Source organism: Oenanthe melanoleuca, chromosome Z, assembly GCF_029582105.1.
Source record: "Oenanthe melanoleuca isolate GR-GAL-2019-014 chromosome Z, OMel1.0, whole genome shotgun sequence".
In the NCBI taxonomy this organism is placed as follows: Eukaryota; Metazoa; Chordata; class Aves; order Passeriformes; family Muscicapidae; genus Oenanthe; species Oenanthe melanoleuca.
Genome location: NC_079362.1, coordinates 36,366,636 through 36,389,095, shown reverse-complemented (window position 1 = coordinate 36,389,095; position 22,460 = coordinate 36,366,636). Strand labels below are relative to the sequence as shown.

At 36.8% G+C, this 22,460-nt stretch overlaps 1 protein-coding gene across 6 annotated transcripts in view; it reads left to right on the top strand.

The window, feature by feature from the left end:
- The window catches only part of SPIN1 (spindlin 1), a 52,170-nt gene extending 34,931 nt beyond the window's left edge, over positions 1-17,239 (top strand). For all 6 annotated transcript variants that reach the window (XM_056513128.1, XM_056513126.1, XM_056513125.1 and 3 more), the window contains exons 3-6: positions 4,119-4,167; positions 9,351-9,604; positions 10,554-10,787; positions 13,517-17,239. In XM_056513128.1, coding sequence (XP_056369103.1) covers positions 4,119-4,167; positions 9,351-9,604; positions 10,554-10,787; positions 13,517-13,716 — 737 coding nt within the window. In that variant the 3' untranslated portion in view covers positions 13,717-17,239. The remainder of the gene's footprint in view (positions 1-4,118; positions 4,168-9,350; positions 9,605-10,553; positions 10,788-13,516) is intronic.
- Positions 17,240-22,460: the final 5,221 nt, after the last annotated feature.

The window sequence follows — 22,460 nt, the reverse complement described above, 5'->3', positions numbered from 1 at the left end:
GGAACACAACTTAAAAACATCTATGTTTTGCTGCTTGTTGTAGGTGATATTCAGAGAAGTAAAATATGGTTGCTGTTTTCTGAAGAGCCTGTCTGATTTTCATGGATTGCATGGAGGGTACGAATCCATGTCACAAGCAAAACATTGCCAATAGTTTTCTCCCCTCCGTCTTCATATTCTCCTACAGCCCCAGCTGAAATGACGTATATGTTGCCCTTGAAGCCAGCATCTTGAATGATTCTTTTTTTTTTAAGTCTTGCAGTCTTGTCATACCCTTTATCTTTGTCTGGAGTAAAGCAGAAATATTCAGAAACATAATTTCTATTTGCTGTTGAATTTTAAGGGTTTACGGTAAGGAGCAGAATTAACGATTCTCAGAAAACACAAGAAAAAACACCATATGACTATTAAATACCTAATTCTGTTGCTTTTGTCTAGAAGCTGGAGGTTGTGGTTACTTTTCATTAAAAAAATTGGCTTCTGTGCTCTTAGTCATAAAAAATAAAATAATTTGATGTGAAAGGGACCTTTTAAAGGTCATCTTGTCCAACTCCTGCAATTAGCAGGGCTATCTTCAGCTAGATCAGGTTGCTTCGTTCCCCATACAGCCTGGACTTGTACACTTCCAGGGATGGGGCAACCACCACCTCTGGGACACCTGTGCTAGTATTTCACCACACTCAGTATAGAAAAACTTCTTTCTTATATCTAATCTTCTCCATTTTAAAATCATTATCCTGTGTCCTATCACAACAGATCTTGCTAAAATGTCTGTCGCCATCTTTCTTATAGGCCCTCTTCACATACTGGAAGGCTGCAAGAAGGTCTCCTCAGAGCCTTCCTCTTCTCCAGGCCAAACAATCCCAACTCTTGCCTTTCCTCATGCAGGAGTTGCTCCAGCCCTCCAGTCACCTCCATGGCCTTCCTGTGACCTCATTCCAGCAGGTCTGTTCAGTGCTGGTACCCCAGGGCTGGATGCAGGGTTCCAGCTGGGGTCTCACCAGAGCAGAGCAGAGGGGCAGAATCCTCTCCCTCCCCTGCTGCCCACACTGCTTTGGATGCAGCCCAGGACATGTTTCACTTTCCAGGCTGTGAATGCACTTGGCTGGGTTGTGTCCAGCTGCTCAATTCTTATGGACCAAGGAAAATTCAGGAGGCAGATATTTCTGATTTGGACCTTCTTACCAGAATATGACAAATAAACATAAGGATTCCGTGATGTTCTGTCCCCATGTCCAGAACTGCTGTAGAGGACAGAAACTTGTTGCAGAGTTACAGCTGTGTAACCTGATGCATCCTTAAAAGGAGTTTACATCTCCTTGAGACCTATCTGAATTCAGACGGTGCAAAATAGGAGGGCAGATTGTAGAAAATCAGCATCTGGTTGGTACAAGGGTATGTTTAACGTAAGATCTTCAAATTCTTGCTATTGATATTTTTATTAAGCATCCAAATGTCGTTACTCCATGTATTAAGCTTGGAGCGCTCTTAAAATACTAGCTGACTTAAGATGATGAGTAGCACTCAGTTGTCTGTGTTGTCTTTGGTATAGAGCTCATTACATCAGTGCACAAGTTGAATCTTATCAAAAACTTAAAGATCCCAAAGTGCGAAGTTAGCAAACAGCAAAATCCCATTCCCAGAGGTCAGCATAACTTCTTTACTTATTGCAAATGCTGTAGTAAATCTTACTTCTGTGTCAGTGTAGTGTTTTTGTTCTTGACTTTGGAAGATAAATGCTTCATACCTCCCTTCTTACTCACAGGTTCCAGAGTCCTTGAGCAGTGGACAGAAAACAAATTCTTGTGCTGCACCATTCTGTTGTTTTGTTGTATTTTTCCTTGAGATGCTTTAGCCAAAATCTTACTTTTCTCTCATTAGCTACAAATGTAAAATGTAAAGTACCTATGTTCATCTTCTGGTAATGGAAGTTTCTCGTTTTCATAAGAGCAGTTCTTAGATTTTAAGAAATTTTTTTATTTTTTTTTTAAATAAGCATTCAAGCTTTCTAGGCATGTTTGTACATAAACACAAGGCATTAGAGGTACACGTGGTTCAATCCTGCACTGTGACCAGATTGTTTTAGATACGGCAAACAAGAAGCAAAAAATCCAAAACAGCCCAAAACAAGCTACTGTGAAGAAATTCTAACTCCATACCATTCAAAAGCAGTAAAGTGAGGGAGAAAGGGAGAATCAGGATCAAGTCAGATACCTTCTGGCCCTGTAGTCACCATCAGCCATTACTTTAATAGGGGCTATTTCAGTCAGCTCTAGTAAATTATCCCCATGCAGGTGGCCATTGGCAGTGATCTGAGGCTACAGTATAATTTTAATAACTAATTTAGATTTTTCTACCTGTGGACATCACCTTTTATATACCATGTTCTTTTGAAAGGGTTTTTCTGTGATTTTGTTCTTGCATATTCCCTCTGCTGAATTCTTAATGCCTGCTCATAAGCAGCTTTCTAACAACCAGCAGAAGCCTGATTTCCCTTTTTCCTCATTTCATCTTATTAAAAGCTTTCCATTTTTCATATTCATCCCAAATTATCACTGGGTTGAGTGCAGTATTCTTCTCTCTGTAAAAATGTTTATTTTTAGTTTTTTATGTGCTTTATTAGGCACAGGTAATGCTGGGCTGGCTAACTCAGGTTGATGTGTATTGATATCTCCTTTTAGTAAGTCAAGGATAAAAGTTTAGAACAGCCTGTTGATTCCCTACTGCTGCTGATTGACCATTGCAGCTATTATCCCTGTTGTGTTTAGTTCAACTTTCATTTTAATAGTTGCTGTCAGTCACTCCTTATGTTCATCTCTGAGCTTCTGTGTTGGGTTTGCATGGCAAAGTACCAGGAAGGTGCAAGAGTGACTTCCGTGAGAAGCAGGTAGAAACTTCTCTTTCTGCTGTCCAAGAGAACTAGTGCCAGCTGGCTCCAAGATGGACTTGCCACTGGCCAAAGCTGAGCCCATCAGTGCTAGTGGTAGAGGCCACTCTGGGTTATTGTATTTAAGAATGGGGGAAGATTCTGCACTGCAGCAGTTGCAGGAGAGGAGTGAAACTATGTGAACATAACAGCCCTGCAGACATCAAAGTCAGTGCAGGAGGGGGAGGAGGTGCTCTAGGCACGGGAGCTGAGAGTCACATGCAGCCCATGGTGAAGGTCATGGTGAAGCAGCTGTGCCCCTGCAGCACACAGAGGACCTTACACTGGGACAGGTGGATGTGACTGAAGGAGTCTGTGACCCTGCAGGAAGTCTGCACTGCAGCAGGTTTCCTGGCAGGACCTGGGGCCCCATGAAAGAGGAGCACACGCTGGAGCAGGTCTGCTGGCAGGACTTGTGACCCGGTTGGGGGGCCCACTGCAGAGCAGTCTGTTCCAGAAGGATGGCACAGTGTGTGAGAGATACAGGCTGGAGCTGTTTGTGAAGAACTGTAGCCCCTGAGACAGATTCATGTTGGAGAAGTTTGGAGGGCTGTGTCTTGTGGGAGGGACCCCACACTGCAGTGGGGAGTGAGAGGAGTTCTTCCCCTGTGGAGGGAGAACTAACCCTAACCCTGAGGAGAAAGAAAGAATGAGCAGAGACAATGTGTGATGAACTGACTGCACATTCATTCATTCCCTGTCCCCTTGTGCTACCTGAGAGAGAGAAGGTAGAAAAAAATTGGGAGTGAAGTTAGGCCCAGGAAGAAGGGAGAGCTGGGAGGAAGGTGTTTTTAAGATTTGGTTCTCATTATTTTACTCTGACTTGCTTGGTAATAAATTAATATTCCCTGAGTCAAGCCTGGTTTGCCTGTGATGGTAATTGGTGAGAGATGCGTCTCTGTCCCTCTCTTCACCTGGGAACCTTTGGTTGTATTTTCTCTCCCTTGTCCAGCTGAGAGAAGAGATAGAGCAGCTTTAGTGGGTGCCTGGCACTAAGCCAAGGTCAGCCCACCCAACTTTGTGTGCACATAGCCAGTGTCTCCCTCTCTAGAGCCTTCTCCCATTTCAGCAGGTCACTGATCAATCATAGCATGAAGTGTTTGGATTGTTTATATTTTGATATTCAATATGAAGGCTTTTATATAAGTTTTTAAATAATTTTTCAGTAATTTCAACATCTTTTATATTGTAGGTCATGCAGGAGTATCTGCCAGCATGATGAAGAAAAGAACATCCCACAAGTAAGTTGTTAATATATTTACAAGAGAATAGCTCTCAGTAACTGGAAGTACCGTTCTAGAAATATATCTATTGTTCCACTCTGTTCTTGAAAATTGTGGAATAATACTCAATGTGTATATGTGTGTAGAGTCAGACTTCTAATTCTTTCAGGAGGGTAGTATGAAAGAAAGCCCCAGAGATAAAGTTTCAAACATTGTTTTGACTGTTAATATTATATTTTTCTTGAATACAATTTTGAATTTCTTTCTGAAATCATCTGTAGGGAAGGATATTCAAGCCTGAACTTAGCCATGGGTCTTGTAGGATGTCTGTTCTCTGGCACAGAGTTCATGCAGTCACCAGGTCAAAAAAACCTGCAAATCATGCTTACTAAGAACTCAGCTGGGAAGGAATCTGAGATATATCTAATCATGTATGCACTATAACTGTAGTGTTGGAAAATAATTTTCATTTTTTAAAAATAAAGATGTACACAAATACTTCTGTAAGGAAGCTGCTATTAGTATGTGAAGGAAGGATACCTGATTTTGCTATGCTTTCATGGCATGTATTTTTCCATTTTCAACATTTTAAATAGTAGCAGTTGAACACTGGTGAGTAGCTGTATGAAAGTAGAGGTAACTTTCTGGAAACAGTTGGTCTTAGTGTCTTGCAGAAAGATACTATATCGGGTGAGAGAAATCTTAAATTGTTACTAGCTGTTTGTAAGTGTAAAGTTATGTAGTGTGTATCAATCACAAGCAATTTGTTTGGCAGGTGTATGTTCCACAATTAATCTAGTTAATCACTGTTAATAGTGTTAACTGTTTCCCAGAGACAGCACTTGATGTTAAACTACTCTGATACCTTCCACCAGCTCATCATTATCCATTCTTGTCTATCTTCATAGAAGGCAAAGAGAAACATTTATATGTCTAGGGACAGGTAGAGTTGGTTAAAATTTAATTTCTCTTGTTCTCTTTCAACCGCTCAGAGAAAGGAGTGTATGATGGGAAGACTATCAGAGGTGGGTTGCCTTTTGTACTTGAGGGTGGCTAGATTTGTCTTTATTGTTGTGTTAATATACACTTTTTTAAATAACTAAATAGGTTGTAAATTTGTTAGCATAAAGGCTTTGTGGGACATAAGAAGTTTTGATCCTTAAGTGACATAATTCTGAGGTATTTAACTTAATCATCCAGCTTAGTTTTATATTAATTTAGCCTAGTTCAATTGTTTATTATTTAGTTAAGGTTTTTTTGTACCAAGCCAAGATGACTTCTTGTGTGCTGCTTACTGACTTGTCTGAGAAGGAGGTAGAGTAGTAGAATGTTGTTTGTATTTATAGTTTACCATAAATGAGTAGATATGAATATGATGTAATACTGTATGCCAATACTACTCTGAGCCAATATGATAGACCATGAGTCAGTAATGTATGGTTTTGTCACTGATTTAGCTATTTATTTAGTTAACTCCACATTTAAGGAAAAAGAAAAAGAAGTCTACTGGCCCTCAAAGGCCATTGAGATTTTAAAGGTTTGCTTCAGAAGGTTTGTGGCAGAGGAAGAAACAAGGCATAACTCAGTAATTGAGGTTGTGATAGAATGAGGAGTATGGACAAGCCTTCTGAACTCTTTAAATGATAGTTAACTGTTGAGCCTTTTGGAGATGGTTCCCATGGTTATTGAACAGCTCTTCCAAGTGCTCTGTCAGTGGCTAGTGGTGATCTCTGCCAATATGAAGCTGACCTCACTGGGATCAGATCAGTCAGTAAACTTACAGATGTCATTCTTTACACCTTAGTGTATAAGGATACCTCAAGATCTAGCACATGTATGAAACAATCCTTTCTTCATCGGCTCTCCAGATTTCTTGTAGTCAGCAATTCAGACTTCCAAGTGTAGGTTACAATTGCAATTTAACTACAAGTGAACGTAGACATTTTGAAATTTTGATGCCACTTTAAGGTAACATACTTTTGGCTTCTGCAGCATCTAGAGCTGAAATTCACAACTGAACGATTTTTTTTTTTTTTTAACCTTTGAAGTAGTCCAGAATGCACTTTAAAACTTCTATCTTAATTAATGTGCCTCATAGTCTGAATGTTGTGAAAAGTAGTTAATAACAATTTTCTGATCACTATTCTGTTATTAATCATAGACATTAATAAGATTACGGTTGTATTAAGTTTTGTATACTATTTTCAATAAATTTTCTGTTTTGTACACTATTTTCAATAACTTTTTTGTATCATGAAAGATTTGAAAGCATTCTGACTACTGCTGCTGTAGTGCTTCTATAATGTTTTATAGTTTTCATTCCAGTTTTCATAGTTGTGTTTTGCATATATGAGATACGTGGTTTTCTTTCATCCTTCTGGTTTTTTTTCCCCCTTGTGGTGTTTTTCTGAGATGACATGACGGATAAAAGCCAGTGACCAACCAAACCTAAATGGGTAACTTTATAGGATACTGGGCATTGCTATTCCTGTTTTTCTGTGTGCTAGTTTGCGTCTTAAGCACAAACCTCTGGTAATGGCTGATTTTTCTGCTATCAGTCCTCTGCAGTTCTGCAATACCTGCCAAACCTGTTGTTTCCCAGGTAGCAGTTGCCAAATTGAAGTTTGTGCAAGGACCATATAAACACAGGTTTAACTTCTGGGCAGATTTCCTTCTGGCTGCGTAGTCTTTAGAATGTTTCCAAAGTATCTGGTTCTGATAATGAAACTTTTTCACATAAGGTTTTACTTAACAGCTTACAGCCTTCAAGATAAAGAAGAGGATCAGAAACTTTTGGGAATTGAAGGGCTGTTTATAATGAGGATGTGTCTGATGTGTCAAGAACTATTTCCAGCAAGAACTTGCTACTTTCTGTTTTTCCTGGCTTCACGTCTTACATTTCTAATTGTTCTCAAATATTCAACAGCAAATGTCTGTGGAACTTTTAAAGATTATTTTAATGAAAAAGAAGGAAAAATTGGACTTTCTGCATAGAGCGTCACAGGAGGTTATTTGTATTACTTGATTCATTACAAAAATGCTACACTGTTGCAGAAAGCAGAGGTTACTTGATTGTCTTATATGGAAGTACATTCACAAACTGCTAATTAATAGTTAGAAACTTTTGCTTGCTTTCTTGCCATGTTCAGATTCAAGAAGTAGGTTTTCCTTGGTAATATATTAGTTTAAATATCTAATTTCTTACAGTATGAATCACTTCAAGTAAGAAGTGAGCAGCTGTTGAGTAATGCCTTCAGACAAAAATTTGAACTGCAAGTACACCTAGTGGGTACTTGATTTGTAATTAAATTCGTATTGCACTTTGCTCATGAGGCATTTTAAACGTAGTTATCTGTTTGAACTCAGTAATGTTGTCTTCTTCTATCTTTTTTTAGAATGAGTGTAAAGCTTTTTGCTTTTTGCCTTATTGCTCCAAATTAAATATTAAAGTGGATTATGCTTTGTAGGCAGAAAGTAAAGTTGACTGAGGTGGAATATCAATAGCATTATAATCTTTTTCAAAGATGAAATGATGAGCAACATAAACTGCTTAAATTAGACAAAGCAATGTCAGTTGAATTTTATTTCTAATTGTTTTTATTCTCTTCAGAATGAGACAGTGTTCCATTAGCACTAATTAAATGAATACAAAACAAACTCAATGTTATTGTGCTGAGAACCAGATCTCTGGCCTTATTTTGTAATAGTAAGCTATTACTGGCACTTACTACAATTAGAAACACATATAAATACTTGAGCAGAACTAGAATTTGAAAATACATTCTAGTTTTTGCATAAAATTAGAACCTGCTTTGTGGGAGAGTCTCTACTCACAGGAATTCCAACCTGTTCCAGTTATCTGTGCTATCAAAGTTAGGAATGCAAAACTGCAGTCTGATCTTTGAAAACCTCAGATGATACCAAAAGTGAAATTTGAAAACACCCTTGCCAAGATCTTCATGGTGAATTAAAGTCTGGAGGTGGGACAAATACTGAAGTTAATTATGTATATTGTTTTAAATAGTTACGATTACAGTTATGATACAGCATTAAATATTCCAATATCATGTTGTGCGTGTATTATTCTGAAATACTCTTCCAAGATTCCAGTGGTACAATTATTATCTGTATTTTTTTGGATCATATAGGAACTTCTGTGAAAGCATTCATCATACCTGGAGACTTTTTTCTTTGATCACTATCTCTAATCTAAGGAAGAATATTGCCTTCTGCAACTGATTCTCTGTTAGATGTTACTTTTAAGCTAGTTGCTTGCATACATTACTGCCATTGAAATGATGTATGCTACAAGTAGTAGCCAAAAATTATTTTACAACTAGTTGATATCCAAGAGAATTTTGTATATTTTCATAATGCCCCTTAGTTTCTTCTATTTGTGTTCAAAACTGTTAATTTGTGTTTTTAATAGTTAGATAAAACTTGTATAACACTTTTAGTCATTTGGAGTTGTCAAATACCTTACATTAACATTCATCAGAATAGCAACTGTTACTTACCAGAGGGAATTTCCATGCCAATTCCATGAAAATATAAGAAGGACAAAAAAGTTACCTGATCTGTTTTCCACATAAAGGAGTACCCCTTCTATGGCCATTTACATTACATGGAATATTCCATACTAAATATGGAAGTGTTGTTGCTGTCATCTGTCTTTAAAAATACTTGGAGTCAAAATTACTTGTAAATGAAGGAGCCTAAATTTTCTTTAGGTGTAAACAGGTCTGGTTTAGGAAAAACAAACATTTTGAAAGAATTTCAGTCAGCCGCATAATGTTTGCACTGACTTCTTCCTCCTGGGAAGGAGTTGTTTACTGTTCTGTAGAGAGCAACAAGGTAGTAAAGTTGTAATATTGCCAGCTAACCTTATGCTTTGAGATTCGATCAGGTGAGTTTCACTTTTGACATTCAGTGTAGCAAGGGATAGAATAGTTATTTTGGCTTAAGTAAACTAGATTTACTGCTAGAAAACTGGCCTTATACAGCACGTCAGAAATGTGTCACAACTTTGAAGTATGTTTTTCTTTTATTTCAGTAAAGCGTGGTAAGCTTACATCCTAATTTGAATGAGGTGTACTAAGCTATAAAATGTATTGTCATGTAAAAGCATACAGCTATTTTCTGAAGTAGAATTTTGAGCATGTATGTACTTGTTTAATATTAATGTTTGTATCTGTGTACAGAAAACATAGAAACAATGTGGGACCAAGCAAACCTATTTCTCAGCCACGAAGAAATATTGTAGGCTGCAGGATACAGCACGGATGGAAAGAAGGGAGTGGACCTGTAACACAATGGAAGGGCACAGTTCTTGATCAAGTTCCTGTAAATCCCTCGCTCTATCTCATAAAGTATGATGGATTTGATTGTGTGTATGGACTAGAACTTCACAAAGATGAAAGAGTTTCAGCACTTGAAGTTCTTCCAGACAGAGTTGGTAAGTTTGGGGTTTTTCTCCTAAATAAATTACATATTTGTGGACATTTATCACTAAATGTTTTCCACTAATCCCTCCAGACTTCCCCAAAGATAACCTGTGACCACTTTAATGTTACTGGTCAATTTCATTTTTGTCTCATGGCAGGTAGTCTAAATGCTTTAATTTTTTTTCTATTCTACAAGTTGTGGATGATGCTAGTGAGTGCAGTTGCTGTCTTCTGTCTTCAAGTAGTATGCAGTGCATTCTGTGGTTTTTTGATTAACATTAATATTTCTGTTAAAATTTCAACTCTAAGCCATCTAGACTATGTTGTCTATTTTATGTGTCTAACAGTGATAAGGTTACACTTTTTCTTGTACTACCGCCATGTACTTAAAATAATGGCAGGAAGGCATTTTCTAAGTGAATTAACCTGATTAGTAATAATGCTTTTTGTTTTTCAGAATTAGCACTAGATTGTTAAACTGCAGGTTTTTCAATCCACTAAGTTTGATATCTGCTGAAGTAAACACTAGTTTGTAAATAGAAAAAGCTTCTTCTAACTGCAAAGGAATTGGTAGCAGTCTGTAGGGGGGCATTAGGGGGAACCTAACCCCAAAGCTGAATTAATAGTGTCATAGAACTGCTCTGAGACAGGCCTTTTGTTTCTACTTCTCCCTGTCCAGTGTCTAGTTATAAGTTCAGAGTCTTTGTTGCGTGATTGATCTCTTGTTAGCTTGTATTATGATCGTTTAATCACAGAGAGTACGAGAATTCATTGTTGTTTTAACAACATTCTGAACTTCTTAGCTCTACAGCACTAAACTCTGTGGAATTAACACTGTTTGCTTTGTATGAATTTACTAACTGTCAATCAGATTTTCTACATTAATCAGCATAAAGATTATTTTTTACAAAGATACATATCCATGCTTTTGAATGAATTTCTGAAATGCTGTCATTTCAGCTTCGTCTCGAATTAGTGATGCCCACCTGGCAGACACAATGATTGGTAAAGCTGTGGAACATATGTTTGAGACAGAGGATGGCTCAAAAGATGAATGGAGGGGGATGGTTTTGGCTCGAGCTCCTATTATGAACACGTGGTTTTATATTACCTATGAGAAAGATCCCGTCTTGTACATGTACCAGCTCTTAGATGATTATAAAGAAGGTGACCTTCGCATTATGCCTGATTCAAGTAAGTAGGCCAGTTACTGTTTTCTTCTGGCGGCTTTTTGTATTAAAGTTTAGCTGTGGTTTATTTACGGACAGGAGAGCTGACAAACAAGCATCGTATTTGTTATTCCATTTAATCTTTTTTAAGTATCACAACTAACAAATGTGATAGTACAACAAAGAACATTTGTGTTAACTGCTGAAATATTTAACTTTTCTTAGCAGTGACATATGCATGGTAATATTTTCTCATAATTATTCTTAATTCCGCTGAAAATATGGGTGTACTACTTCACATAAAGTGAAGATTATATGTTTTGATTTTTTAGTGGAAACTAACAAACTGGAAGTCTTTCACTGCTGTTTTCTTATAGACGTATCATGTCTTGTGGAGTTGGCTTTTGAATTGTGTCTCTGAAGTGGGCGTTCTTGTGGGAGTGAATCTTTTGGGTCTAACTAATATAGTAAGAACAATTTCACTGAGCTGTGTGTCTTCAGTGTGAAAAACTTCTTGAGCTGTTGCTTGTGGGAAATAAGTACTTATTTTTTTAAAATTCAATTTCTCACATTTGTGGCATACTAGTAAGAAAAATACCTCCTCTTAGTATTGTTCCTCTCATTTTGAATGTGAATCATCTTCTTCTTCAAGATTTCTATTAATTTAGAAGGATTTTCACAGAATCAGTATTGTTTTAGGGATTTAGATAGTCAATGCAAAGAAAGCGATTATAAAGAATACTTCAGGTTTACTTCCCCTGTATAACAAAACTGTTTTTGACAGAAGCCATCTGGGATTTAAAGGAAATTAGTAACTAATACATATGCAAAGCACTATGTAGTTTGAGATCATCTTCTTTCAGATGCATCACTGGTAATTATCTACTGGCAGAATAAAAAAGTGGTACTTATTTCCATAACCTCTGTGTTAATGATCTGTATTTAGATTACCCTTGCCTCTGCCTCTAGCTAAAAGCAAAATCTGTGATGATTTTAAAGAATGAAATGTGGATATTAATGGGAAAAAAAGTGACCTTCCTCTTCTTAAGGAAAAAAAGCAAGTTCTTCCAGACTTGAATATTAAAATAACTTGTTCTTTGTATTAAGTACCAGCATGGACTAGGAATGTATTTTAAGTCTGCTTTGCTTTCTTCCACCTTGAGAGTAGGAAAAGCTTATATGCTTTCTTTCCATTTAAATCTTAATTGTTTTTAGTGCTCTTTACCCTCTGTGCTCACCAAAAGATTATTGCTTACTGACTTTCTAAACACTTTTAAGTATTTGGTTCCTTCCCTGAACGTGGATTCTTTCCTGATATTTTGAATCACGTCCTTGAGTCAACAATTGGATGTTAGTATTTTGGAGTAGTATTTTTCAGATCAGATTTTAGAATATCTGCAAATACTTCCGTAAACTTGATGGAACTTGCCATAATGTTATAAATAAATTTCTGGGATACTGTCCCTTTTCAAATATAGGTTCTGCATATGTGGGGAGACAAATAATAGATAAGTTGTTTTAACCTTTTTTCTTTTTGTAAGGGGAAAATGTATTGCTGGATCTGATATTAAAACTTTGCCCACACTTTTAAGTGAAAATTTAGGACTTGAACTTGTATGTTTGCCAAGAAAGAGTCTCTGTATAAAACTGATACTAAGAGGATAATAACTATGTGGGACAATGCATTTGTAGAGGAACTGAAACACAAAAAAGAAACTTCTGTTTGCAGAAGAATGTTTAAGTGTAAATTCTATTCATTCATTTATTCATTAAGTTTAATCTGTTCATTCCCTGTTGTTATTGGGTTTTTTTTCCCTCTTTTAAGAGTTCTTTCACAGCTCTCAAAATTGAAAATAAAATGGGATTCTTAATGCAAACTTATAACAAAGTTGTTAATTTAAAAGCTTATGATTTCCAGAATGAAAATAATACATTACATATTAAAATATTAGATATTACAACTGCTTTATAAAGTTTTTCAGTGGTATACAAACTACAAGTTTATCTGAACTAGGAATCAAAGATGAGAAGCTGAGAAAGAAGATGTGATTAGTTTCCTGTTCTCCATACAGTACTTTTTACCCTTTATCATGTTTATTCTGTGATTGGCATGGAGGCAATCACTTGGCATGTTACAAATCATGCCTTTCATTATCCAGATTATCACAGAGATTGTCTGGTTAGGTTTTGCCAGAGAGGAAAATAATACAATCAGAATTCACCAAAATTATTCAAATAGCCCCTTTTGATAAGGAGTTTACACCTACTACTATTTCAGTAATAGTACTACTACTACTACTACTTCAGTAGAACTACCCATTGAAGAGTGCTGCTGTTTTCGTTGCAGTCAAATACATGCATTGAACCTTGGAATAATGTGTATGGAAAGAGGGAAGTTAAGTTAGGCTATCTTTCTGCAAAGGAGGTCCAATGCCTTTTTCCTCTCATTGTTTAAATTCAGTTATCTACAGCCATTTTCGACAAGCTGTGCATGCACCTTCCTGTCAAAAATTTACTTCTCTTACCAAAGTGCTGTTTTTTTCTTAGTAAAACTGAAGATAGTATTGTTTGAAAATTTTCTCTGCAACTGTTTCCTACAAGCATGGCAATTGTTAGGTACTTGTCTGAATGAAATTGATTAATCTGTTTGCAACTTCTAATTGTTTTGTATGAGTTTGAAAAAAGACTCTGTAGTTGTCTTCCATAGTGCAAAATTTTATTTATGTGTACTAAAGCAAATTGGGTTTGTTACAGATGATTCACCTCCTGCAGAACGGGAACCAGGTGAAGTTGTGGACAGCCTGGTAGGCAAACAAGTGGAATATGCCAAAGAAGATGGCTCGAAAAGGACTGGCATGGTCATTCATCAAGTTGAAGCCAAACCATCTGTCTATTTCATCAAGTTTGATGATGATTTCCATATTTATGTCTACGATTTGGTGAAGACATCCTAGACATCATCATGAACTTTTGCCAAATTTGTGGAACTATTAAATGTAAAATTTGTAGACACAAAGACTTGACTGCTTTCCAGTTTAACGAAAGCTTAAATGTCCCTGCGAACCCACAATCTCTGCCAGCAAAACTGTTTTGTTCTGAGTAATACAAACATGACACATTTTGTGTAAGAGAACTCCTTTTCTTGAAGGAAGTCAGTATGTTTGGGCAGGAGGGAGTTAAAAGCAAAGAACAGCTGCAAATTCAAGCTGTGTAAAGTTGATCTAGTATTGTAATCATTAATCTAAATTTTTTCATAGATTTTGACTTTTTCTTCAATCTTGCACTCGTTCAACTGCCACATGCAAGTTGATATTTTGATACGCCTTCTTTTGTAACATTAAATTTAATTTCTTGGATACTGGCAGTCCTTGTTTTCAGGGTTGGGACAGAGGTGACTTTTCTGAAAGGTTTAAACAGTTTGTGCAGTATCAAGGAGTGCCTAACCTAAGTAACATCAATCTGCTGTGTTTCTACACTTTACTTCAAATTTAGCTTTTTAAGAACTTGCAGTGCGTGGAAATGCTTGTGCATTTTTTTACTAGTCACAGGGCAGTAGGATAACAAGTGTTTGGATTACGCACCTTGCAGTGAAAAGGCTTTAAACTATAAAATTACATTTAATCTGTATAACAACTTAATTAAAATATGCAGGTTAATGGCCCATATTTACAAGTTGTAGGAACCAGTAAAATACATGCAACAAGGCTGCCTTCAATCCTAAATGTTGTACTTCTTTGTTTGTTATACACACTTCTCAGCAAAACCCAAGTGCTTGGTGCCACAACTTTAACAGTATATATGCTACTTCAGAAGACTTTAGACTACACATTGGCATCAGTAGTCTCTCATTTAATATCAAATCTAGCAACCTGAATGTTTTTGTGTGAACTTAGAAGCCTAACAGTAGTTAATATTTTACATAGTAAATACAATCTCACGCCAGGGAAGTGGGAGGGGGTGTCCTTTTACAGTGAAAATGTAACTTTAGAGAAGGAGAAGCATTTGTTGCCTTCTGCTCAGTCTGTTGCATTCCTTTGTGTTGGTTTGCTTTTTATCATTTTGGTTCAAGAAGGCATCTTCCCAGTTTATTTTCTGGCTTTTCCACACAAGGAGTGTCTGGACAAATCTACAGTTTAAACCTGTTGTTGCCTTTTGTGGTGTACATTGTACTTGCTTTGAGGTATGCTGTTAACATTCATTTCATTCTATGAACACTAGAGTTCTGCATGCCAGTGGTGTACTATCTAATGGAAGCTATAGGCAGTCTCAGTGGTTCAGTCATCTGCATTAGATTGTGGATGTAAATAGCAGCCCACAACTGCAAAATCTTTTCATGGTTATAATCTTGCAAGATAGTTGTACATGAAAATTAGGGTTTCTTAAGTGTGGCAGCTTTTAAAAACAAGGGAATTGAAACAACAATGCAGTGCAGCAACAAGGTTGTCATGTTACAGTAAGGCAGAGCTCTGCAAGTTTCAAAGAACTGCTTCACAGAAGTACAGAATGTGAAGACAGTTAACACTGTTGATGGAAGGAACAAGTACCCTGATATCCAACCGTGTGCCATTAGTGGAAGAATGCAGGAGAGGTGCTGTTAATAGAGGACAGAGGTGCAGATGACCTCTGTTGTGGGTATTCTTGATATAGAGGACTCAGTGGTTTAAGCCCCTTTCTGTCCATTTTTTTGCCTGATTTCATATTTTAGCCTTAAGGCTTGTGCCTCATTATGCTGTTGAATGGTAATAAATACTCTCCGTATAAATATGATACCTTAATTCTTTGTCCATTGCTACTATATTGCATTATGTCTAGTATTTCATCATGGGCAACCAAAGGCAGGCTATTGTATTACAGTGAATAGCTTCTCGATGCAGTCCTTATGCAGTAAGTACCTGAGTCGTAAATGTTTCTTGTGTTTGAACAAAGTGAGCAGATTTGCAACACAAGTGTTTTCATCCTGCAGATCTGTTGTGTTTTCTATTGACTCTTAAGAGTCCTGCATGTAAATCTCAAAGCTGAGCCTGGCTCCATGAGCCCAAGTCGATATTTGTGGCACAGGAATGAGTGAGTGTATTAATTACACATGAGATACATGAATAACCTAGTACACTGAACTTGGGGCTTTATATCTGGGGAATAAGAGGTTCGTTTTGAAATATCTGAGGTTTAGGTCTACTGGAACACTTTCAGCATTAGGCTTGCATTTATGGGTTTTCTGCAAGCCAGTTGAATACACTATGTATTCTGACAATTAGAGTACAATCTACAAACTGTAAATTTCACGGTTGTTTTTTGATGTTCCCGTTGTCTGTTGCGTGGGTATTTTCTTTTATTTTTTTTATTACTTTTTTTTTTTTTTTTTTTTTTTTTTTTTGATAGCTTAAACCACAGTTTTGAGGCTTGAGACTAATTCCACTCCCTGCCCATCTGCTTTGGGCTTTGTTTTAGGCTCATGTTTCAGATCTGCATGCAGTGCTTGCGTTACCCTGGTAACTAAATGTTGGTTCCTTGTTATAGGGGTTCAACATTACTTTCCAAAATCACATAGGGCTTGTGATGGCACAAGCCATGGATCTTTGTATAAAAGTTACTCACCTTTCACATTTACCTGCTGTAGTATTGTTGTATATTGTGTGTGTGCGTGTGTGATGTCAGGCTGCCATGTAAAACTTAAAAGGGAAAAAAAAAAACCCAACTTAAATGCAGACCATCCTTTTTTGCATGCTTAGAGGGTTAGAACATTCAATGTAACAAACTAAAGTTGCATGTTAAAATGTTTAGGTTTTTGTTTTTGTTCTGTTTTTATTTTGTGTTCAGTTTTTTGTGAATTTGCTTATTGTGCTGTTTTAATGGTTGTTAGTAGGATTAAATGCACCGGTGAGACGAGCATAGTGCCAACGGAAGGTAATTTTCCAGTTGTATGTGTCATACAGCATTTGAAGGGACCATGTATTCTGTTAAAGAAAAAATAAAATTTCAGTTGAATAGCAGAACACTACATTCTTCTTCTTTCTTTTGAGTGCCAAACCCTAAACTATGTTGGAGTAGAGATGGGGAAAACTCTTTTTGTTGGAATAGGTAGAAGCGTTCTTTAAATGGATTGTTTAAATGTAGGGGCTTTATCTTCAGAGAGAATTTATTAGTTGCATCAGGGAAAAGGATTAGGGTAAAAACAGTTTCTGGTTCCTTGAAAATGCTGTGCTTTTTGTATTTTACATCATTAGTGCAATTTGGATGGTTCTTGGTATGTGTATAGTTCAGAGGTCTTCGTGTTCACATTTCTAAATTAGGTAATTAATTCATCTTTAGAGCTTGGTTTCTTTATTTTTATTTTATTTTGAACAATGTAGACAGTTCCCTGTTCTCTGCATTTAGAAGTATAAACACTTTAAATTGTTACTTAATTCTGTAAGTAATTTTTATAATTATGATGTAACTCTATCCTTAAAACATTTAAAATAAACCCTTTATGTGCAACTTATGCCTGTAAACTTTGTTCTCACAAGCTAAACATAGTGATGTGATTTCAGATTATGAAGAAGCAGTTTCTTCATTTTTCTGACTGAAAGGATTTATTATTTTAATGTTGAGCCATGTATGCTGTTATAATACTTGCCCTATGAAGTATGTTTGCTTGCAAAGCCAAATTTTTATTATTTTTTCCAAAAAACGTGTAAGTGCTGGTAAGATGCAACTTGCCTAAGGAAAAGCATACTGTTAAATTGTATTTAATGAAACACACCCACTGCCCCCCCCCTAGAGCTGTGCAGGTCTATGAAGCAGTCTCTATTTCCAGAGCACATAAAATATCTTGGCAGTGGGGAACTGCAGAAGCATTTGGCAGTGTTTTGGGGATACATTCACTTGCCTTGAAAAAAAAAAAAAAAAATTAAAATTTAATGAAGTGTATTTTATTGGTGATAAAAAATAAAGATGCTTGGAGGCAATGAGCAGAGGAGATAATATCAACATGTTGTGGATTTTTTAAAGTTCTGTAAGTTGTTGTGAAGAGTTAATGTGGTTAAGTTACCAAGGCAGGCTTTCCATGAATAGATTTTCTTTATTGCTACCTCCTTTCTGATAATAAAGGGTGCATGGCACTTAAAGGATGTGATATAGTGGTGGACTTTGTAGTGTTAGGTTAACAGTCGGACTCAATCATCTGAAGGATCTCTTCCAACCTAAATGACTGTGTGATTCTAAAGCGTGTTTTTGGTGCTGAGTTCATTTAGTCCTATACTGAAAAACATGGAGTATGCTAGCATGCATACCCGAGCCGCTTCCCTTAGTTCAGCATCCAGTTTATTGTATCCTCTTGCCACTGACACTGGTCCCCATGAAGATTTATGTTGTGTACATCTGTGATTAAGGAGAGTCTTAAGACTTTGCTGTAGCAAGAGTATTACCTGTAAAAAGCAGGTGTTTCTCTCTGTGAAATTGTAGTTAAAAACAGTGTAGTTAAGAACTAACATGTTGAGACTAATTCCTGAACCTGTTCTGCATTACCACCAATAAATCAACCTCAGTTTGGTGGCATTTTCTTCTATAAACAAGAGAAGCCTTATAAAAGCAAAGATATTTTTGTTGCCTATCACTGCACTGAGAGCTGGCTACTTGCAAGCTCACTTACAAGCTACTTAAATGGCAGTGCTTTGTAGACAGTAATGTCCCTCAGATTTAAAGGGTGGCAGAGCTATTGTTTTAATGCTACTGTACTGTATTTTCACATCTGTCAGGCTCCTCCTTGCCCATATGAACAAGTTATATTTTTAGAGGGGGAAAAAAAATGCTGCTCTTTGCTTAGTGAGTTACTTTTTGACATAATTTTTTTATATTCATGTTGTAAGCAGTGGAGCCATTGATGACTTCATTGTTTTCTGGAAAAGATAAAGTTCAGTAAGGATATTTTGGAGGAAGTTGGGCTGCTGGAATTTAAGATTGTAGAGTCTAAAAGGAGAAGTAAGAATAGGTCAAGAAAATTATAGTTATGTTCTTTCATACTCAAACACTGGATAATAAAAGATTTTCACTATTTTAAACACTTTAAAGCCTTTTTTTTTTTTTTTTTTTTTTTTAGTAAGTTCCTGCCTTATCATAAGGATCACTTAACCTCTTTGCCAGTATCTGTATCTTACCATTTTAATTAATTTCAGGATTTGCAGACTGAAGAATTTATCAAGCTGCTAAGCATTTTTTTCAAGAAGTGCTCTTAACACTGTCTTGTGAGTTTCCTGATTTCCAAACACGGCGCAGAGCTGCATATGTACAATGTACATCTGTGTGTATACAACAGAAACTAGCTGAGGTCTCAGCAGTGTGAGATGGTGTCAACACTTCCCTATTTTACAGATGTGCATTACAGATCTCTGCACATTCTTCTTCTTAAATCAGTTATGATTTGTTAAACTTCACTTCTATGCAACTTGTATGAATGGTTTTGCAACTTCACTGTTTCAAAACCTCTATATTTTGATACTGCTTCAACTCACCCCCATGCAGTTAATCCTTAGATTTGTTTATATTCAATGGAGTCTGACTTTTACAGGCCCTTTTTGAATATTCTGATACCATTGTTCCTCAGGCCTATAGACTGATCTGTTCAAAGCTGACTTTAGTGATGAACATGGACATCTTCCAATTTACTTTGATTTGCATAATCTTGTTACTTCCTAAGGATGTTCCACCCAGATCTGACAGATGAGCGGCATTTTTATTTTAATTTTAAAAAATCAACACAACTTTATACTATTTTAAACACTCATTCTTTTTATCAAAGTGAATCTCTGTAAACAGCCACTGGGGACACAATGGTTTTTTTTTTTCCCTCTTTCTTTTATTGCTCAGTGTCAGGGCAGCACTCATCTGAGTTTAGGGCTGATGCATTTTACTCCTGTGGCACTAACGAGTTGCACATGATACATTCAGCTTTGAAATGGACTGGGGGATGACTGATTAAATTATCTTCATAAAAAACCTTTACCAGTGCATAAAAGCATCATTAATTTATTTGGTTTTGCAACACTGTTCACTAACTCCTAGCTGTTTTTATTTTACAGAGGCAGATGTCTAACTTAAACCTTCATTAATTTAATTAATTACAAAATATTAACTTTTAAGCTGTAAGAAAAAAATAAAACGGCAGTAACAGCAGAAGCACTAGAGAAGATAAAGTGATTCAAAGGTTATGTTTAAAGCGTTGGAAGAATGGCAACAGCAATTTTTACAAGCAACTTTTTGATGTGATGCCACACATTTCATTATGAAAATTTGAAACTCTGTCTTGCTGGGAGTCCTCAATATTCTCCAGCATTTTTCATTTCATTCAGGTTTATGCTTTGAAAGGATGTCATTCTGCCTGACATTAAATTCTCTTTTATTATTAGTGCAGCTCAGTGTCTACTCAGTTGCTGGTAGACAAAAAATTAAAAAGGGAGTTACAGTGCAGTTTTCTGAAAAAGTGAGGCAGAAAAGCTAAATACTCTGATTCAGAACTTCTGATGGTAGGGAGGAAAAATCCAAGCAACATAAGAACACTTTATCTACCGATTGAGAACTGAGAATATGATTTCATTCCAAAAAAACTGAAAGGAAGATTAAATAGGAGGATGATCATAATACACAAGAAATGCAATGTATTAAGTTTTACTAAGGAGAAAAGTAAGTTAAGATTAATTACACTAGGTAGTGCTTTCTAATGCTGCAAATCCAAACATTTGGCCTTTAGTTTGATATTACAAGACTAGCAGTGTACATAGGTGAAGATTCTTAGCATTTAGGCTTCCAAAGATTTAGTTTACACATGATAATTTTCATATTTAAAATATAATTAAATTATGCAGGTAAATGGCCCAAAGTAACACCATATGTTCTCCAAATTCTGATTTTTTAGTTCAACGAGTACCACTCTAGCAGATTACAAAGCTACAACTACCAAAAATTACTACTAATTGTTACTATCTAATCATACTCCTCCAGATAATACAAAAACATGACATGGAGATCTGAAATGCTTCAAATTTTTAAAGAATACGCTTTTGTGTAGAAGGAAAAAAACATCTGAAGAGTACTAAAAACCTTAATGCAGAAACCCTGTGATGCACTGCAATCTTTATTTTGAGATGCTCCTCTGTGGAGCACAAACATTTTTTTGCATTCAGTGTAGGTTCGAGATTGCAAAGATAAGTGATGCTGATATTGTATCCTTTTGAGTCAATTAATAAAAAAATGAAGTATGCATTGTGCCACCAGAGGCAGAGATTTGAATTCTTTGGACATCTCCTTTTCTAGAAACTACCAGATTATATCACTAAATACATTTTGGAAACAACAAATGCATTTTCAATGTTTGTTTTGGGGTTTTTTTACTGGGACTAGTCAGTACTCTTGAATGGCAGAGTAAAGGTGCAAAGTAAGCACCAGAGAAAATTGTGCTATGGAGTGAAAAAGTGACCTGGCCAACTGACTGACATCCTGAATTGCCTTTGGGATGGCACTGAGGTGGGAGGCTCCTGGAAGGTATGGCAGCAACTGAACCTGCCTTTTACTGGCCTTTGGGCTAGAGCTGTAAGGTAGAAATAAATACTTAATTCTGAAGCAGTAATCCATTTTTGGCTGTACCAAATTAAGGTTGGTCCTGACCCATACTCTAGTGCTCTCTTTGCAATGGGATTATCAACATAAGGAAGGCTCTGTCTTCATGCTCTGGTATGGGAAGGGTCTGGTCTGACACCAAGTCTGTTACTTCTATTCAAAATCCAGGGCCATCTCACAGGAAGAATCTATCTCACATCACTTGGCGATGCACAATGAAATGTGATCTTACTGTGAACACGAAAGACTTACACTTTGAGCCTTTAATACTTAACTCTGTTTATGGAGACAACAAATTTAGCCTTCTAGTGTCAGGTGACAGGTACAGCATTGAGATCCTTGCATTCTGGACTTGACTTTCTGCACTTTCACCATGTCTTGTTCACAGTGGTCTGCTCCTGTGGTTTAGCCCCAGAAGTATCATGGCTGGAGCAGCCATTTTTTCAGAGTTAGCAGCCTTACAATTTGAGTATGAAGATGACTGTGTTCAAATAATCCTTCTTCTGAATTGTTTCAACAAGAGAAAAAGTTTTGGCATGAAGTTACTGGGATACAAGAATTTAAAATAGGGATACTGGGTGTACATGTCTAGTGTTGGCAGTAGAGAGGTTGTAGGGATGGCCTCTGTGAGAAAACAGTTGGTGCTGCCCTTGTGTAGGACACAGCCAGCATGAACAGTCCCACTACAGGACACAACTGATCACATTAGCCAAGCTACTAGTGTTGCCTCTGGAAAGCATGTTAGAGAAAGGGTACAAAATGCTGCAAGACCGCCGTGAAAGAAAAGTGAGATTATGTGAGAGCAACAGCCCTGCAGACGCCAAGGTCAGGGAAAAGAAGGGCAAGAAGGTGCTCCAGTCATTGGAGCAGAGGTTCTTCTGGAGCTGTGTTACAACCTGGTTTAAACTCAGAAGAGCAAAGAAATTTAAGTTTCTGGGTATAAAATTAAAAGAACTTTGAAGGTTGGAAATATACCCAAAGAACGTTATTAAAACCAAATGAGGTTAGATGTTGGTGAAAAAAAAAAAAGGGAAGGGAAGGGAAGGGAAGGGAAGGGAAGGGAAGGGAAGGGAAGGGAAGGGAAGGGAAGGGAAGGGAAGGGAAGGGA